At 43.0% G+C, this 20503-nt stretch overlaps 2 protein-coding genes across 2 annotated transcripts in view; one reads left to right on the forward strand and one right to left on the reverse strand.

Moving 5' to 3' along the window:
* COL6A3 (collagen type VI alpha 3 chain) overlaps window positions 1-6574 on the reverse strand; it is a 233859-nt gene extending 227285 nt beyond the window's left edge. The window contains exon 1 of the mRNA XM_039326289.1: window positions 6104-6574. The gene's annotated coding sequence lies outside the window, so the exon portion shown is untranslated. The remainder of the gene's footprint in view (window positions 1-6103) is intronic.
* Window positions 6575-6726: 152 nt separating this feature from the next.
* The window catches only part of MLPH (melanophilin), a gene marked incomplete at its 3' end in the record, with an annotated part of 82103 nt that continues 68326 nt past the window's right edge, over window positions 6727-20503 (forward strand). The window contains exons 1-2 of the mRNA XM_039326300.1: window positions 6727-6888; window positions 8163-8360. Of these exons, the coding sequence (XP_039182234.1) occupies window positions 8332-8360 (29 nt within the window). The remainder of the gene's footprint in view (window positions 6889-8162; window positions 8361-20503) is intronic.

The raw sequence follows: 20503 nt of genomic DNA on the forward strand, positions 1-20503 counted from the left end.
TCCAAGCATGCTGGCTGAGGAATTCTGAGAGTTGAAGCCCACAAGTCATAAAAGAGCCAGGTTTGAAAACCCCTGCCACAGAGGATACAGAGAACCATTAGTTAGTTGGCACCTGATAGAAGCACAGATAGTCAGTTAGCAATATGCACTTGTCAGATAGTAACTGAATGCCTCACAGAGATTTATGCCTAAACAACTAATGTTGTCTAGGTATGTACCATACCTAGCATTTCCCAAAGTTTGCCACAGTAGAATCCCTATTGTGAAAGAGCTCTAAAGCTGGGGGGGGGGGGGGGAAGAAAGCCATTAGAAATGCTTCATGTTCAGATAATAAATTTCTCATGTCTTGTCTAATTTGGTTTTAGATCATGGGACTCTTTGCTAAATCAAATCATAATGGATTTGATTCCACTTATGACTAATGATAAATTATTAAATACAAAGAGGAGCTTGTTCAAATCACATGAACATCTAAATGCTTCCTATTCTATTAATTGAAGAGCACATATTTATCTTCAAACTTACATGTATTTGTGAACTGGCAAAAACAAGAACTGCCAGATTGTAAGAGCCAAAAAGAATTTTGGTTATCTTTTTTGCAGTTACTTTTCATTCTCCCAAAATGTTCTGCAACACTTATTTAAAAAAAAAACAGAAAGATCACTTCAAGTTACCTTAAGCATTAAATTCAGGTGGGTGTAGATTATATTTCATACCTTGCTTAGATCCTATATTCTTCTCTAGATGTGTGAAACCTATCAGATGAATCAGTTAGACTACAATTCAACTGATGGAGGACACAAGTTGAGAAATGATATTTTAGAACTTAAAATGGTTCTTTTATTTTCTTTATTTCTACAATAATCAGAAAAAGAACATAGAAAAATGGAATACTTCCACAATCATACAATACATAAATGCAAAAAAAATTGTCTCTGTCAATGGCAAACATGTCAGTGTTCTGTACTGAGAAAAAAAATTCCAAAATGAATGCAAACTGAAGCATGCTAAGAAAAGAATACATATAATATGCCATTAAAATGGTAAATCTGAGCAAATGCCATCCCATCAACACCAAAAAAGATTCTTAACCACAGAGAAGATGTGAACCTGAGGAATTATCAGTGTGTCACAACAAAGACAGAAATACCAGTGTCCTTGTGACGTTGAGAGTTCGACACCCCTGTATTATATGGCCAGTACATTTAAAAAATAGCAGGCAAAGCAAATAATAACAAGACTTTGCAGTGGCTAGGAGCAAGAAAATTGAAGAAAGAAGCAGAGGGGCTAACAAAGGCTGTACCAGGCCAAGCCTTAAGAACAAATGCACACAAAGCCAGAACTGAGAACAAAATAACAATGGCGCATTGGAAGATAAGCAACAAATACCATTTTCCTGCAAGCAAGAATTGTGGGACTATTAAATAGAGAAAATCATAGAAAATGAAGAAGCTAAAGTGCTCTGAAACTTTAGAATTCAAACAGACTGGCACTTGCAACATAACACCTCAGACAAAACAATTATCAATAAGAAAGACAAAAAAGTCTGGTTAGTGGACATGGCAGTACCTGGAGATAGCAGAATAGAAGAGAAAGAACTGGAGAAGATAACAAAATACAAACACCTACAAAGAAAAACAAAATGACTGTGGCAAAAGAAAACAAAAGTAATATCAATAGTCATATGTGCCTTGGGTGTAATCCCAAAACAACTGGAGCACCACTTGAAGACCATCGACACTGTCAAAATTACCACCAGCCAATTGCAAAAGGCAGCTTTACTTGGAACAACTTACATCCTGTGAAATACTTTTCACACCATGTAACATCAACATCTGCCTATCCCAGATCCTTGGGAAGGACTTGGTAGATTGATAAAAATGCCAAATCCAGTCCAAATATCTGGCTGACTGTGCAGCCAACCATAATAATAGCAACAAAAATAGCACTTAAACTTATACACTGCTCCATAGTGCTTTACTCTACAGCAGTCTCTAGGCAGTTTATAATGTTAGCACAATTTCCCCAATATTCTGGATCCTCATTTTATTGACCTCAGAAGGATGGAAGGCTGAGTCAACCTTGAGCCGGTCAGGATTGAACCGCAGACTATGGATGGCTGTTTGCCTGCAATTCTAACCATTGTGCCACCAATAATAATAATTTTAAAAATAAACATCCCAGTAGTGATAATAAATCCCACATAAAAATAATCTGAATACCACTTTTCTAACTCAGTGAAATGTTACTTGATTTCAGGAAAAGCATTTCATACGTTTGCAAAGTAGTAAAATGTGAGCTAGGTTTGATGGATACTGAGTGATTTCTGTTTCTTAATAGTGAAAAAATGGAATAGGAGAAGTCAAATCTGCATATTATTCAAAAAAAATTATAGTGTACACCTCAAATTATTGGAATATAATTTAAAAGCAATGAAACTAGCCAAATAGAATTCAACAAAACAAAATTCAGGGACCTGGATTTAAAGACTCCTTCCTGCCATAGCTTCACACAATAAAAAAAGACAGGAACAAGATACAAACTTTAGCAGCAGCCAGCAGTAAATATGGAGAGGCTTCTGAGATTGAAGATCTGTCCATCACCAATCTAACTGTAATCTGCATCAACAAGGCAATATTTTTCATTCCTACAAAGTAACAAGCTTGCTTCTTCATTTTTGTTAAAGAGGCCTAATTTCACACATGCCTTGTATACGAGCCCTGCCTTTGATACTAGATGTTGTCCTTCAAGTGACCAGGCAGAGAGCCTCCATATGCCGAACTGTATGTCAATACCTTACCTAGTCTTTATCAACACTTGTGACTGGTATTGGGACAGGATTACACAAGCACAAAGTATCAGAGGGCATAGATAGACCCATTCTGATTTCTATATGCAGAAAACCCCTTTTTTGATCATATGAATAAGTCTATAACCATGTTACTCTACACCAGTGGTTCTCAACCTTTTTAATGCCGCGACCCCCAACCGGTCATAAGTCAAGGACTACTCAACCAGTCGTAAGTCGAGGACTACTCAACAGGTGCAGCACCGTTTGCAGAATGGGACTTTTGGCGGGCTCAGCAGGGCAGAGACAGCCTGGACAATTCCTATTGGCTTTTGAAAGCCAATAGAATTAGACTCTATTCAAGAGAGTCTATTCTATTGGCTTTCAAAAGCCAATAGAATAAAAGGGAGTAGCACAGCTAAGGAAAAGGGGAAAAAAATGGCGGACTGCGTTGTTTGGCGACCCCTGTGAAATGGTCGTTCGACCCCAAGTGGGGTCCCAACCCACAGGTTGAGAACCACTGCTCTACACTACCTTGTAGAGATCTATTTTCAGTTCTGGATACTGCATTTTCAGAAGTGGGGAGTTAAACTGGACAGTTTCAGAAGAAGGCAACGAAGAGGCATTGAATAGGAATATGGAAAACAAAGGCTAGGAGGAGGTATAAGAGTATTTTATATAATATAGTATTAGAATATTTTATTTCAGCAGTTTTATAAAGACTCAGATACCATGTCTTATTTTGTTTTCTTTAGGATTTCAATCAATCAGAATAGAGTTTGAAGGGACCTTGGAGGTCTTCTAGTCTAGCCCTCTGCTCAAGCAGGAGAACCTATACCATCTCAGACAAGTGACTGTCCAGTCTCTTCTTAAAAACCTGCAGTGATGGGTGAGGAATGTCAAATTTACACAAGCCCAGAACTTAAGGGAGAACTTTTACAAAATGTTTTACAGATGGTACCTTGATCCACAAAAATTGTCTCGCATGTATCCTGACTTACAGCCTAAATGTTGGAGATGTGGTTGTTTGGATGCTACTTATTATCATATTTGGTGGTCGTGTAAAAATATAAAAGCCTTTTGGATTAAGATATGGTGGAATATTCAAAGAATTTTTAGAAGGAGGGTAAAATTTACCCCACAATTATTTTTGTTAGGTATTGTTACTGATTGTGATACTAAAGAGACCACATTGATGTTAAATTTAATTACAGCCGCAAGGCTGCTGGTAGGGCAATGTTGGAAGAAGGAATCTTTGCCTACTTTGCAAGAGTGGTTTCTTAAAGTTTCTTACCTGGCGGAAATGGCAAAGATTTCGGCTTTTTTGAAGGATCAATCGCAGGAGAATTATTTTGCGGTATGGAAAAAATGGATAGATTTTATACAATATAAGTTGGATATTAAAAAATACTATTTAGTTTTTCAATAACTTATATTTAAAATATCTTATAGATTTTATTTCCTTTTTTATTTTTATTTTTTATTCTTATTATATTTTCTCTTATCTTTTTTTATTATTCTTTTTTCTTTTAAGTATTACTTTTTTGGTATTTATGTTTTTTCATATATATATATTATTGTTAATTATCTTATAGTTTGTTTAATTAATGTATTTAATATTTAGATTTATTCATGGTTTATATTTCTTTTTTCTTAAGATTATTTGAAGAAATTTTAATTAAGCCTATGTTCAGCTCTGGGAAGGTCGGGGGAGGGAATGGGAGGGTTGGGGAGGTTTGGGGGTGGGTTGTTTTGTTTTTTGTAAAATTTTAAAAATTCAATTAAAAAAAAAAACCTGCAGTGATGGAACGCCTACAATTTCTGGAGGCAAGCTGTTCCACTGGTTAATTGTCCTCACTGTTAGGAAGTTTCTCCTTAATTCCAGGTTGCTTCTCTCTTTGATCAGTTTCCACCCATTGTTTCTTGTCCTGCCTTCTGGTGCTTTGGAAAATAAATTGACCCCACCTCTTCTTTGTTAACCTTCTCACTCTTCATCGTTCACAGATAGTGAAAGTAGTTTACCAGAAAAGTGAGATAAGGTGTATATTCTAATCTAAGGACTCCTTAGACAAATATTCTCAGAAGATTTAGAGGCCCTGGCAAGGAAGAAAGAAAGTTCCTTGCATGGAATGATGGGAGAAAGGAAATGAGTGAATGGTTAAAAGAGTGTATTCAATAGGAGTGGCTGATTATAATGTATCTAACCTCTGCTGAATGGACGGGGTCCTCAGGGCTGCTCACCTTAACACCTTGCTATCATCACTCTGAGGTGAAAAATAAAGGCTTAATTTAAAAATAAGTAAATGAAAATATTCTACTACTATATTGTATAAAACACTATAACAGAGGAAAGAGTGAAGAGTAGGTTTAGTGAGGAGGAGAAAAGATTAAAATAACCATTCCAGCACTCTTTATATTATCTGAAGAAGTACCATAGGGATGTATTCCTATCTGCCTTCTGTAGAAGTCAAGAGCAAGTCTTACAAGCTCAGGTGACAGGAAGTTTAATTTTGCTGAATAAAGCCTCTTGATACTGAATCATTTGGCCAAACAAATAATGTAAAAACTGCTAAGCTCTCTCAGTAGAGAATTTCCAGCCAAAACTAGTCTCAGTAAGTGCTCATTTCTTGGATATTTGCACTGAGCAGGAGATTAAACCAGATGCCCTTGGGAGGGCCTCCTCCATGGTATATTTATGTAGGCTGGCTCACAGTATTGTTGTTTGTGACTAAAGAATTAACTAAAAACCAACTGTTTTACAACATTCCATACGTTGCATATATCTGCACTGTGTTCCAAATAAACTTTACAAATAATGAATATGAGCAATTCAGTGTACTACCTATACAGAGCTTCCTCTTCTGAAGCCAAGTGCTACTAGCATGCAAGCATTCCAACAATGAAGACACTTTGTATGTTTCATTTGATCAAGGAAGCAAATAGGTTTCATGGATAAAGAAAGAAGAAATACTATTGTCAAGGAAACCCACAGCTCACAGATACTGAATTCCACATTCCTTTGCTAACAGCAATGAATAAGCAAAAGTTTATTCTTCTTCTGTTGCCTAGCCCTAAGCACACATTTTTTAAAGAAAAAAAAAACTAATTTTAAGTTTTGTCTTGACTCTTCAAAAGATCCAAGAAATAGCCAATTCAAAGTGTTGTGAATTTCTTGTTCCCTCCCACTCTATTTGAAGTGCAGAATCTGATTCCATTTTAAAGATAAATCAATGCAATATGTTTTAATTATGCTGTGCATATTTCTTATTCAAAGGAAAATTGCAGAATAATATTGGGGAAGGTAATTTTCCATACCTTTACATCCAAAGAAACCTGTGCAGTGTGTCACTTGTGTGGGAACAATCTGGCAGCTACCTTTAATTGCCTTGCTGTGTTGTATATTTTAAGGACAGAAGTTGGTTGGTGCAAAGAAAAGTCCAGGGTTCATCTGATCTAGCATCCTGTTTCCAATGTGGGCAATTGGATGCTTCCAAAAACTGGAGTAGGACATGAAGGACTCTTCTCCTCTTTAACTTTGTTCCAGCAATTTATATTCAGAACTGCATCGTCTCTGAATAGAAGGTTTCAGTAACCATCATGACCCATGGCCTTTGGCAGGCTCACCCGTATTGCTTTTTCAAGTTCCCTTCTAGTAAAACAACAAAATGCTCCTTGTTTCTTTTACAAAGCACTAACCAAAAGTCCCCTTTGTATCATACATACAACCTCTGCAACCTTCACAATCGTTTTGTACAAAACGACTTGCCATCTAGCCATGCCCACTGGCATTTGGGGGGAAACGAACAATGCCGGGCAGCTGATCAACCGCAGAGCTGGGCCCTCCTGCCGCGCTCTCTGCAGAAAGAGGCAGCTCTGCAGGAAGTTTACGCGGAGTCAAGTGCTAATCGGACCATGTGATCGCTGTGCCCGATTAGAGGTTTGTTCTGGGGAGCTCCAGGCTGGAAGAGAGGATCGGAGAAGTCTAGTGTGGAAAGCATGTGATAAAGACTTTTTGTGTGCGTGTATGTTTTTACAAGATTTACAGCAGGAAAGAGACAGAGGTCTGGGCAATACCCGGCCAACAGAGCTACTATCACCAGGTAAGAAAGAGAATCGGCCTGCGTCAAGTGAAAATGCTGTTGGTTAAAGACGTTTGCCCAGTAGAACTGACCGCCGAGTGGGCAGGAGCCTAGGCGCGGGGGATCGAGCGAAGGAAGGTAAGGCACTGACTGGACGAGGAACTTTCGTATCTTTTTTCCTTGGGAATCAAGGCTAACTCTGAAATCCTTGCACCAAGTGCAGTATTACACTTGGCAACTAGTATTGTTCTGTGATTTTAAGATCAGAAAAAGGATTACCCCCTTTTACATACAGATTTCAGCCAAACGGGGGCATTGCAAAGAGTATCCAGGAGATCAAAAGTCACAGATGAAAGAGCACCAGCTCTTTCTGCTCATTTTCTTTTCCGGAAATGAAAAACATAAATTAACTATTATTTTAAATGTCCATTGTATCAGCCATTTCTAAAACCTCCTGATTAATCAATGCAAACCATGGAAGCAAGTCTCTCAAAAGCTTTATCAGAAAAACTGGCCAGAGTGGTTAGAAAGGCCATAAGCAGGCCCGCCCTGCCGATTTATGAATTAAACAAGAAAACTGATAAATACATTCACCTTCTGGAAATATTTAATGGCAAACAGAAAACTGAGAACTAATAAATGTTTGCAAATCAGTTCAAATCCAGTTAGTCTGAGCAAATGGCCTGCAGATCCAGTACTTTTTTAACTATCATAATAACACTAATTAAAAGTAAATTATTTTAGTAAAATTCAATAACATTTAATCTTGATTATGTGTTGCAAGTGGAACTCTGCTCTAGAGATACATTCAAGTAGTTTTCTTGGGAATAAGATGGAAATGGTGTGCTATTGCCTTCCTATGTGTTGTGGATTTTGTTTTTCCTTGTAGACTTCCCATTGTGGTCTGAGCTGCTATATTTTCTCATGGTCTCCCATCCTAGTACAACCAAGAACAGGTTACATGTTACTGGCCAACTGGGCAAAGGGAATCTGTGGCATTTTGGGTTGAAGTGCCAGTGGTATGGACTCATTTCTTCTATTCACTTTTTATTAGCAGAGAAATTGAGTAAGATGAATGGTTTCTAAGACTCCAGCCTAGTTGGCAGTCTCAGTATGTGCATGCTTTACTAAACATTGCAAGGATCTATCCTGAATATGGTTCATGTGAGGGTAGAAACTGCCTCTATATAGCTTGGGACAAAAGTGATGTTCACTGCAAGTTAAAGAAAGAATTCAGTGTAGTTCAGTTACGCTAAACTAAATAGAAGTGAATAACTATATCTTTTCCACTGTAGTTATAGGATGATTTGGCAATCCCTGGCAAGGAACAGGTGTGTGCTTCATTGCATTGAATTATGCACCTGAGCAGAGATGGACTGTTGATCTCCTTCTGTTGCATCCATTTATAAATGGCTATCTAAGCCATCTTTCTGCATGCAGATCCATTGAAAATAAATATTGAAGATGAATAGAAAACTAATCTTAACCCCAAGGTCAGTTGGGTGTGTAAATAAATTTTGGATTGATCTTTTCTTTAAAAAAAATAAAATGTCAGCCGATAGTCATGACAATATTTTTATTGGATATAGAATGATCTGTTAAAGCTCTAACATGCCATTCTTGGGAATACTGTGTAGAATTTAATTTACAAGCATCTGCAAATAATGGCATATTACCCACATTTTTAACATGCATGACAGCTGTACCACCAAAATAATATTTAATATGTTTTGTGGGGTTTGGACCCATGATATAACTCTTATCCATTATTAACTAATTCTTACTTTCTGTGATGGGTAGGCCCTGGGGGGACAAGGGACTAGACCAGTGATGGCGAACCTTTTAGAGACTGAGTGCCCAAACTGCAACCCCAAACCCACTTATGTATCGTCGGGTGCTGGGTGGGCATGGTCCACTGGGTGGGCGTGGTTATGGTGGTAACGGCAGACTGGGTGGGACTAAAAAGTTCAATCAATTCCAGCGTTACAAGATCTTTTTTTTCCCGGGAGAAGCTGAAATTGATTGAACCTTTTTTTTTTTTTTTTGCACACAGGAGAGGCCTAAAGCGAAAAGGTTTTATAAAACCCAGCTGAAGGTCTAGGACTGGGGCCACGGCACACATGCCCACAGAGAGAGCTCTGCGTGCCATCTGTGCCATAGGTTCGCCACTACAGGACTAGACACTGTACTGTTTTGTTTGAGAGCTAGAGATCCCTCCCTCCCCATACACTCCAAACAAGACCAAAGTGTTAAATCTCTTCTGGCAAATTGAATGTCATTATGGAGCATTTAGAATCTGACAGATGTTAAAAGATGCAAAGAGAAATCTGCAGTACATTAAACAAGATTTCCTCTTTTGTGGAAAGTTCTGTTCTAGGACAAATAAATGCCATTTAGTTATTCCATATAGTTTTCAGGTCAGAAATGTTCATCAAATTAGGAGCAAACTCCTGATATACAGTATATTGTCTGAGGACAATGGTATTACAAGTCATAATGATTATTGTTTGTTTGTTTGTATCCTTCCGTTATTACTTTTACCAATAGTTCAGGGTAGTGAACATATCCAACACACCTTCCTTTTCTTATTTTCCTCACAACAACAGCCCTGTGAGGTGGGTTGGGTAAGAGAGAACGACTGGCCCAAAGTTATCCAGCTGGTTTTCATAGCTAAGATGGGACATTGAACTCACAATCTCCCACTTTTTATCCTGGTGTCTTAACCACTAGATCAAACTGGTTCTCCTTTCCTGTGAGAATGTATTGATGTAATGCACGAATCTGACTGAGAGTTTTGGAGTTTGCCTCATTCACTTTGGACTGATCATTTTGATATCCAACATTGGACAATGGCAAATGGCTGTATTTTCTTTTTGGTTTTATTGAGAAAAATGGAATTAACTTTGTACAGATAGTCCTCAAATTACAACTATAATGGAGCCTACTCATAACTGCCATCACATGACTGACCCAATTTTAGGACCTTTTTTATGGCAGTTGTTAAGCTATGGATCAGTTTTCCTGAAAAACCGAAACACCAGTTGTCAATGCTGCTAATATCAGATGTTCTTGCTTTGACAACATATGGAGATGCATCCATTTTCCTTTATTTTAAGTTTTACTTTAGAATTAGAATTAGATGATACTGGGGAGGAGGAGGAGGAATGTGCATGGGGGATTAGTCAGACAATGGTGAGAACCAAAGCTGTTTGTAACAAGAGATGATAAGACATGGCAGGATGAAGAACTATGCGGAAAGCACTTCAAACTAATTGGCAAATGTGATTTATGACTGTTAGTTATAGGGAATTGTGCTTTGATACTATGTGCTGAGAGGAGGGGAAATCAGATTTTGGCTTGGACTATGTATATGCTGATGTGTTGCTATTCGAATAAAGATTCTTTAAGGTAAACAATGCCTCGAAGATCTTTGAAGAGTTTCATATGTCGGAACCATGACATTAAGCCAAAATCTCCAACTTTCCTAACTATCTAGGGGTCCCTAACCGCAGTCGCTGTCCCTAGCATTGAGGGATAAGTTGACGAGGACTCAGGGAAGATTTCGTCATGGAGAGGGAAAAATTGCCTGAAGCCAGCACCCCGACAGCAGCTGCTACCGCAGGGGGGGAGCAACAGCCAGCGTGCCGGTAGACAAAGAGCTTTTGCAGGCCTCCCAACTGGCCGTGAAACTCAAGCAGCTAGGACAGCTAATCTGGCCGTCAGATTGGGTCCAGTCCAGCGAAGACTCCAGATGCTTCGAGCCGAGCTTGCCACCCTTAAAGGCCTCAAAGGCGGATGAGACTGGACTACCATGAAAGGATTCCCGCATATCACACTCCCCAGACCAGGGGAGAGCTACTAGATTGTCTGCTACTGAGGACTCGGGTAAGTGGAAATATCTGTCCGCAGCCCGCAGTCAGTCAGTGGAGAAATTGATAGAGAAGCTTGAAGGGCTAGAAATGAGAAGTTTGGTGCAACCTTCCCATTCCCCTTATGCCAGCGATCAGGACATTCAACTCCTACCGAGAGGAGCCACCAGCCCCTCCTTCCCAGAGCAGGCAGCTTTCCTGCTCCTGAAGCCCCCTGCCAGAGCCTCCAGTCCCATGGAGAGACAGCCCCAGTTGCCGCCCCTCCCGAAGCTCCAACTGCCGCCGACAAGATGAGGGCCTGGGCCACTACTGGGACAGCAAATCCCCAGACCGATGTGTATATCGATTACCCAGTACGGGTCCCCTGCAGCAAAGGGGAATATGGCAGCCCCCTCAGGTAGGAGATCAAAAATCTCTGAATTTGCCGCAGATAATAGAGGCCCTGCAACAACTTGGGGTGGCACTGAGGCTAGAAGACCAGCAACTGATGGGGGGATGACTACAGCAAAGGGATTGGTCGCCGCCCCTGAATCTACAGGAACAGCAGGGGAAATGGCAACAGCCCCCACCCAGGCAGCAACCTTTAGGAGACCTACGGCGACTTGGAATGCCCCAAACGCAGGCACTGCTAGCACAGCAAGGGGGGTGGCCATAGCCCCCGAACATGCAACCCCTGAGAATGCAGCAGCAACCAGGGTGGGGTAGGCAGCAACTGGGGGTGCAACAACCACAGTGGGGAGCCCAGCAAATCCATAAGATAAAACAAGCTGGCAGACTGGCCCAGTTAGCCAATCAAATAGGTGGCCTGAGCAATCCATAGTCCTTCATTTCAGGGAAAGACTAGACCACAGATCGGCAACCTGCAGCTCCGGAGCTGCATGCGGCTCTTTGAGCCTTCCTCTGTGGCTCCCAGCCTCCTCTGCCATTTGCAGAGAGAGACAGAGAGAGGAACTTGTGCTTCCCTGCTTCTCTCTCTGTCTCTCTCTCTATGTGTGTGTGTGTGTGTGTAAAAGAGTAGACTCACAGTGTTCTCCAACAAGCTGAAAAGCTTTTGGGGGGGGGCTCCTCCCTTTCCTGCGTCTCTGCAGGAAGCAGGAAGGGCAGGAGAGAGCTAGTTAGCCCAGCTATGCTGACTCAGGAATTCTGGGAGTTGAAGTCCATGAGTCATAAAAGAGCCAAGGCTGCCTATCTCTGAGCTTGTTGGAGAACAGCTTGAAGCCAGCTTCCCAGGTAAGCAGAAGATCGGAGAGAGGGAGAGAGGGGGGGAGAGAAAGAGAGAGAGGGGGAGAGAGGGAGAGGAAAGAGGGAAAGAAAGAAAGAGTGGGGGAAGAGGACTGGCAGACAAAGGGCAGAAAGAGAGAGGGAGAGGGAGATAGGGAGGAGGGAGGGAGAGACAGAGAGAGACCCTTTTGACATTTAAAATGAAGATAACGCTACATATATCCTTTTTTACCCTTAGGGGATGGAGGGAGGGAGGGAGGGAGGGAGGGAGGGAGGGAGGGATAGATAGATAGATAGATAGATAGATAGATAGATAGATAGATAGATTCAGATTTCTTTTTGCTGACAAAGAGTTAAATATTTTTAAGTGGGAGACTAGTATAGCTATTTCAGACTCATTTGTCCTCATCAGCTAGCCACACCCATACATATACACATACACATACATACATACATACATACATATATACATATATATATATATACACACACACACACACACACTTGTTTTCTGAGGTTTCGAGGGTGTTCGCCCTCCCAAAGGTCTCGGTTCCTTTGCAAAAGCTTTTGGCACAGAGAACAGGCCTCAAGGAGTGCTTTTGTCCCTTTTGGTGCAAAGAACAGAAGCCTTTGGGGGCGCGATCTCGCGCTCCTTCAGGCCAGTCCACTGCACCAAAAGCTTTTGCAAAGGGACGGAGGCCTTTGGGAGGCGATCTCGCTTTCCTTCAGACCCACTGAGGCTATCCAGTGCTCCAAAAGTGGATCGGGTATCCTGCGCAGGCAGTTTCAATGTGTCAGCCAAGTTGAGCAGGGCAGGCTTGTCCCACTCTGCCTTTGCTCTCATTGCTCTGCTTTTGAAGTGCCAGGAACAGATAAAGAAACTGCGGCAGAGAGACTGGAGAGGAGACAGCCTGCTTGATCATTGAGATCTTTGAAAAGTAAGTGAATGTCCACAGGCCCAGTGCTTGTGGAGACCTGGTGTGGCAAGATGGGGGGTGGGGGAACAATGAGTCGTGGCAGGCCTTGGGTGGTCTGAAGCAGGTAGCCTGCTCCATCACTAGCCCCCCCCCATAGCCTTCTCCACCCTGAGATACCTCATGTGCACTTAATAACCTTCACATTCAATTAGCAAATACACTGGGTGAAGCAGGGAGGGATCATTGAATGTGATCCAATTAACATAACCAAATGTAATTGGCAGGACTATTACATTTGTAACTCAAGGATTACTATATTGATCACTTCCATATTTTGGTATTCTGATAATGGAGGATACGATTTCTTTCATTTCACACACTTTTTTGATGTAAAGATCAGAAATTGTACATCTAAAAACCCCACATAATATGTGTGTGTGTGTGTGTGAGAGAGAGAGAGAAAGAGAGAGAGAGAGAGAGAGAAACATAGGTGCCTCCACCTTTTCTATATTATCTCGTAAGTAGACTGGATGTAGATCTATATTTACAGAGATGTGTTTCACTTGCCTTCCTGTTACAAATATCCCTTAAATATCTTCAGTGGGCTGAATTGCAATGATTGAGTGACAAATACAAAAACCTAAGGTACTCAATTTTCTAATACTCAATTCTAATACTAATACTAATACTCAATTCAAATACTCAATTTCCTAAGAGAAAACATGGCAGAAACTGCATCCTCTAGCTCAGTGGTTCTCAACCTTTTTAATGCCGCGACCCCCAACCGGTTGTAAATCGAGGACTACTCAACTGGTGCAGCACTGTTTGCAGAATGGGACTTTTGGCGGGCTCAGCAGGACAGAGACAGCCTGGACAATTCCTATTGGCTTTTGAAAGCCAATAGAATTAGACTCTATTCAAGAGAGTCTATTCTATTGGCTTTAAAAAGCTAATAGAATAAAAGGGAGTAGCACAGCTAAGGAAAAGGGGAAAAAAATGGTGGACTGCATTGTTTGGCGACCCCCGTGAAATGGTCGTTCGACCCCAAATGGGATCCCAACCCACAGGTTGAGAACCACTGCTCTAGCTGATAATGATGCTTTGCTTTCTATTTTCCTACTTAATCTGTGACAGTTTGTTTTACCCAATTGCCTACTGTTCTTTAGTTCCATGATTTTAAATTCAATAAATAGTATTCTGTTTTAAAAAAACTAAAGAGCTATAGGCATGAATATTCTTTGGTTGAGCAGATATCAATTCACAGACATAAAATATTTGAAAACAATTCTAGAGGAATTAGGGGAATATGTTCGTCATCAGGATAAATAGCCCATGCTCGGACTTTGACCTTAGTGTGGAGTTACTCTTAACCTTCAGCAATATTTTCATAATTTAATATTAAATCTAATATTCCATCATAGGGAGCAGTTCTTGGACTTATTCTATTTGATATCATTTCAGGTAGTCAAAGATTATCACTATAGTCTACATTTTTTTTTGTTTCTTTTGAACAAGCTATATCCTCTAACTGTTGTATTTCAGTTATCCCAAAACCTATATCTAAGAAATCATATTTGTTTTCCTATAATGATATTTAAGACACATTTTATCCACTTCAGCATTTTCTATACTCTGAGCTGAAAAGCCAGCTGAATAAGCTCAAGCAAGCAAACACTAGAGACTTGATGAGCTCCAATGTTAATTTTATTAGGCATAAACAATCCAGCAAGTTTGAAGAAAAGCTAACTCTGAAACTATGGCGGGAAACAGATAATTAAAAGAGCAAAACTTTCCTTCTCCTCTGACAGTTCAGATCACATTGTCCAATAAATCTTCCAGCAATTGTTATAAAAAGAAACTTCGGTCCATCAAACATTCTCTCAATGGTCTTCGGCTCTCATGCTGATAGGGAACACCTGTGAATCCCAAACTCTTCCACCTCCACCCCCCATCTCACCCCCGTAACTGTTGGCAAGTTAGCAGCAGTCCTAAAGACAGTAGAGTTCATATCTTGACAATTATTATGTAAAGACAAAATACATGTCTTCCTAATTTTTCATAGAATGTTTAATAGATCCCACTATAGCTTCTTTTTCACTTCCTTTGGTAATTCACAAGTCCTTATCTGAAGTTTAATTTCCATCCCATGCAGCATTCACTCTTAAAGAAACTCATGTTTTAGTTAACTGTAGTATTTTTGAGAAGTGCATCATATGCTAGCCATCCATCCATCAACCAGGTAATACAGACCTTGGTGCTAGAAACTGAAATCTTTCCTTTCTGTACCATTTCTGTAGCTATTCATTCATCTGCAGCATTCTATTTTACCTTTTCCATGGACTACAAGGATGGATGAAGACATCTGAGTTCCTATTTCTTCAACTTCCCTCCTGAACTTCAAAACATAATCAGTCTATAGACTTTAGATCTCTTTGCAGTTATTCTGTCATATCCTTGATCCATACTTCCAGAAAATAGTATACTTCCAAGCCCAACCAGCATATATTTAATTCTGTTTTTCATACAAAAGACTCATAGAAAAGAGTCATCAAAAGACTGGATAGCCACTTGTCTGGAATGGTACACGGTCTCCTCTTGAGCAGAGTGTTGGACTATAAGACCTCCAAGGCCCCTTCCAATTCTGTTAATCTGTTACTGATCATTAAAATTCTGGCCCCCCCCCCCTCCGGAATATAATACCAATTTATCTTATTTCACATTCAGCAGGGTCTAGTTACTCTATTTTTTCTTTAACTAACTAAAAGCTTTCCTTGAGTTCTGGTTTTTAAATAGGTTCTGAATCTGTTTCTCGTTTGTATTTGTTGAGACTTTACCTCTGTTTTGTTCTTTTTTGTCACCTCCTATACAGATAGTGCTTGGCTTATGACCATAATTGAGCCCAACATTTCTGTTGCTAAGCAAGACATTTGTTAAGCAAATTTTACCCTAATTTACAACCTTTCTTGCCGTAGTTGTTAAATGAATCACTGTTAATAACACAGTTATTAAGTGAATCTGACTTCCCCAATTACTATGCTTGTCAGAAGGTCACAAAAGATGATCACATGACCCTGAGACACTGCAACTGTCATTTGAATTTTGATCATGTGATCATGGGTTGCTGCAATGGTCGTAAGTGGAAAACAGTCATAAGTCACTTTTTTCAGTGCCATTGTAACTTCAAATGGTCACCAAATGAACTGTTAGAAGTCGAGGACTACCTCTATCTCAATCTTTCTTTGGTCTTAAAGTTCTCTATCCGCATTTATAGCTGAGTTATATATACTGTATATTCATTTTTTTGAAAACTATAATGGGTTTGTATTTACTGAATATGCATACTTCATTCTTTCAAGATAAGAAAAATGTTCCACAAGTTTTGTACATCATAACTGTAGAGTGCCATCCAGTCATTTTCTCTCCTGTCTTCTGTCTTGCTACCTTAAATGGAAATTTCTTAGATATCTCATACTTGAGTTTCCATGCTAAATTTTGTTGTCAAAATCCTATTAGTTCTCCATTTGCTCAGTGAGTTTGTTCCCAAAAAATGCCTTCCATATATTTCTTCCAAAGTGTCTGCTTGCTCTGCTAGAAGTAATCACTCACAGCAAGCAAACGGTAATTCTCATTATATACACCTTTAAAAAAAATAGCTATTCAGGAGATTACCTTCTCCATATAGAGCAGTAATGGCGAACCTTTAGAGACCGGATGCCCAAACTGCAACCCGAAACCCATTTATTTATCACTGGGTGGGTGTGGCTGACTGGGTGGGTGTGGCCACAGTGGTCACAGCTGACTGGATGGGCGTGGCTGTGGTGGGTGTGGCCACCTGCATGATGTTCGTGGGGAGGGATGCCTGTGGGGACCAGGCAAGATGGGGGAGATCCAGGAGGTCTCTGGCGCATGGGGCGGTGGGCCGGACGCTCATTCTGCGAGGTGAGGAGAGGCAAGGCAGGGTAGGTGTGCCAATTGCTGTGGGGCAAGGCAAGGCGAGGCAGTGGCCGGAGCAGCTGCTGCCTGACACCATTGCTCCCCCCACAGAGGCCAGCGAGCGCATGGGGGCCGACGGTGTCTGTCAGCAGCCACAGCCTGCTGGTTGTCCTGCATCATGGCAGCCCCATTGGCGTGGGCGGAGACAGCTCCGGGACAGCTGGAAAGGAGCCCTCACCTGGTTCGGGCCCTGTGTATATGGTGGCTCTTACAGGGGAGGCAGCTGGTGCTCCAAGCTCTGCATCGCCAAGCCCGGCTGGCAGCAGATCTGGAAGTGAAGCTGTGCCGCACATCCTCGCGCTGGTGGAGGCAGCGGTGGGGGAAGGTAAGCTGTGGTGCATGCCCACCCCTCTCCACTGCCACCCCACATCATCCCACATGCATGTCCCACAGGCACACGTGGGATGATGTGGGGCGGCAGCGGCAAAGGGTGGACACATGTGTTGTGATTCAGTGCCAGCCTGTGCTCCCAACAGCTGAGTCGGAGGAATCTGAGGAGGAGGTGGAGGAGGCATTTGAAGGGCCCTCAGAGCCAGAGGGAGGCTCTGAGGCACAGGACTCACAGTTGGATGCAGAGCCTGGGCCCTCCGGTCGTGTTTCTGATGAAGCTCAGTTGGGTGAAGAGCATGAATCAGACTTGGAAGAATCATAACAGATGGACTTGCTAAGTGACGCAGGCAGGTGGCGTCAATTAGCCAGAGTAAGGCAACAGAGGTCAATGAAGCACCTCCAAAGTAAGAAGAAACGGCAAGGGGAGGCACCACCTTAGGACTGCTAATTAAAGGGAGGAGGTGTGGGTGGTGCTGGCTGCTGAAGGCAACTGTTTGAAAACCTCGTCTTGGAATTTTGATCTGTGACTTCTCTTGTGATTTCTTGTTTGTTTTTCATTGTGCTCTTTTGGACTTAAGTTTGCTGTATTTGACAAGTTTGTCTACAATATTAAAAGGGTTTTTTGTTTTTGTTTGCAAGTCTTCCAGCCTATTGCAGCAGCAGGGGTTTGGTGCTTGTGAAGTTAACAAGGATGGCAATAGGCTGGAACAGAACAGTTTGCCTTCAGCCTCACCCCCTACTATCATGGAGCAGCTACGTGCTGAGAATGCCCAGCTTGCTCAGCAGCTGCCTTTGTTATCTGCCCAAGTTGCTCAGCTATCTGCCCAGGTGACTGCTGCTCCACCACCACCCAGGAGAAAATGCCAAGTGGCGAGGCTAGACAAATTTGATGGCAACGTGGACATGTTTTCTGTTTTCATGGGACAATGCCACTTGTACATTAGTGTGAAAGCAGATGATTTCCCCACTGACCGGGATAAAGTGGGGTTTATGATAAGCCTGCTTTCTGGTTCTGCAGCTCGTTGGGGCACACCCTTGTTAGCTCAACGTAACCCATTTTTGGACGACTTTGCAGCAGGGGTTTGGTCCTTGTGAAGTTAACAAGGACAGCAATAGGCTGGAACAGAACAGTATGCCAGATCTTGCCTCCCCCCGCTACTGCCCCCACCAGCGCGAGGATTGGTGGCATAGCTTCGCTTCCAGATCTGCTGCCTGACACCATCGGCCCCCGCACACAGAGGCCAGCGGTGTCCATTAGCAGCCACAGCATGCTGACTGTCTTGCACAATAGTGAACTGGCCACAAAGCCCCATTGGCGTGGGCGGAGATGTCCCCGGGACAGCTGGGGCAGCCGGAAGGAAGTTCCTCCTGCTGCTCTGACCGGTCAACCATGCAGGGAAGCAGGAGGAGGTGGAGGGGCAGCCAGCGCTCTTGTGCATGAAATCCACTGCCTCGTCTGGCTGCCAGCGTGCAGCCAAGGCGGTTCCAGACTCCTGGCTGCTCCTCCACCTCCTCCTGTTTCCCTGCATGGTTGACCGGTCGAAGCAGCAGCAGAAACCACCCCCGTCAGAGCCGTCGAGTGGTTAGGCCCAGGCCAGGCAAGGGCTTCCTTCAGGCTGTCCCAGGGCCATCTCCGTCCACGCTGATGGGGCGTCATGGCCAGTTTGCCATTATGCAGGACAACCAGCATGCTGTGGCTACTGATGGACACCGTCAGCCGCCATGCGCTCACTGGCCTCTGTGTGCAGGAACTGATGGTGTCAGGCAGCAGATCTGGAAGTGAAGCAGTGCCACCATTCTTGCGCTGGTGGGGGCAGAGGGGGAAGGTGGGATCTGGCATGCTTCCACCCTTTGCCGCTGCTGCCCCACATTGTCCCACGTGCACCTCCAGGAAGTGTGTGTGCAATGATATAGGGTGTCAGCAGGGAGGGGTGGGCGTGTGCCACAGCTCACCTTCCCCCGCCACTGCCCCCACCAGCGCAAGAATGAGCAGCACAGCTTCGCTTCCAGATCTGCTGGCGGCTGGGCTTGGCGATGCAGGGATCACCACCACTGCCTCCTGCTTCCCTGTGTGGTTGGCCGGTCAAGGGGCTCAGAGCAGCAGGAGGAACAGAGCCACCGCCTCCGTCAGAGCCACTGTGTAGACAGGGCCTGCACCAGATGTGGGCTTTCCAACTGTCTCGGGACCGTCTCCGCCCACACCGATGGGGCTGCACTGCAGAAGGGGGATGGTGGTTCTGATTCTCCCCTGCTGGCCACCCCCCAGCCCCATGCTCCATGCCCCTTCTATGCAATCCTACATGACCGCAGTGTGGGTGAGAGGCTTGGCTGGTGGGGGGGCAGCTTTCCTCTGTGGAGGCATCCCAGCCCTCCTACTCCCCCTGACCAGACCCCCTCACCTTCCCCCAGCCGGGACCTGATGACCCCACCCTCTTGCACCCACCCCAGCCAACCCCCTGAGCAGCCCAGCCCAACCAAGACGGAAGGAAGATGAAGCAGAGAATCTGTTGTTAAATGATTTGAAACCCACCACTGGTCACTTCCAAAGGCCGCTCACTCTCCCGCCAAAACTCCTTTTATCAGTTCCCTCACCCTGCCCACCTCACACAACTGTTCCTGGACTCTGCATGTCTGGAGAGGGGGAAGGGAGGAACCCAGCCCTGTGTCCCTCTGTCTGTGGCAATGGTGTGCATGCCCACAGGGATGGTTCTGCGTGCTGCCTATGGCACGCATGCCATAGGTTCACCACCACAGATATAGAGAAATCCACAGTTCCCTGGAATATACAGCTTTTTTGCTCATTCTCTTCAGTTTAACTTTTTATTCCTGATTGTTATTCCTGATTAACTGAATTATATTTATATATTGCAGCCAAAATTATGGCAAAACCTGCCCAGTGACAACTCAAATTTCTTTTTGGAAAATGTCACCAATTACTTTTAGAAGGGCAGATTCTCTATATTGCTGGAACTAAATGTTTTCAATCTTTTTTTCCATTTTTCCATCCATTTTCATTACAAGTGACTATACTTACAAAGCATGTTTTCCTGAAAGTAAGACCGAGCCCAAAAGTAAGCCCTACTTTGATTTTTGAGGGTGGGCCTAATATAAGTCCTATTCAAAAACAAGCCCTAGTTTTGGGGCAAGGGATACACCTAAAAATCAAGCTAGGGCGAGGATGGGGGGGTGAAGCTACCCCATGTGCCCCGCACCCACTTGCCTCACCAGTAGGACCGCCACAGCTAGGCCTCCCACGTCCTGACACTTGTCAAGCTGTGTGGTTTGTCACTCTAGTGCCGCCGCGAG

The sequence above is a fragment of the Crotalus tigris genome, unplaced genomic scaffold (assembly GCF_016545835.1).
Source record: "Crotalus tigris isolate CLP2741 ecotype Arizona unplaced genomic scaffold, ASM1654583v1 scf7180000024340.7048381, whole genome shotgun sequence".
In the NCBI taxonomy this organism is placed as follows: Eukaryota; Metazoa; Chordata; class Lepidosauria; order Squamata; family Viperidae; genus Crotalus; species Crotalus tigris.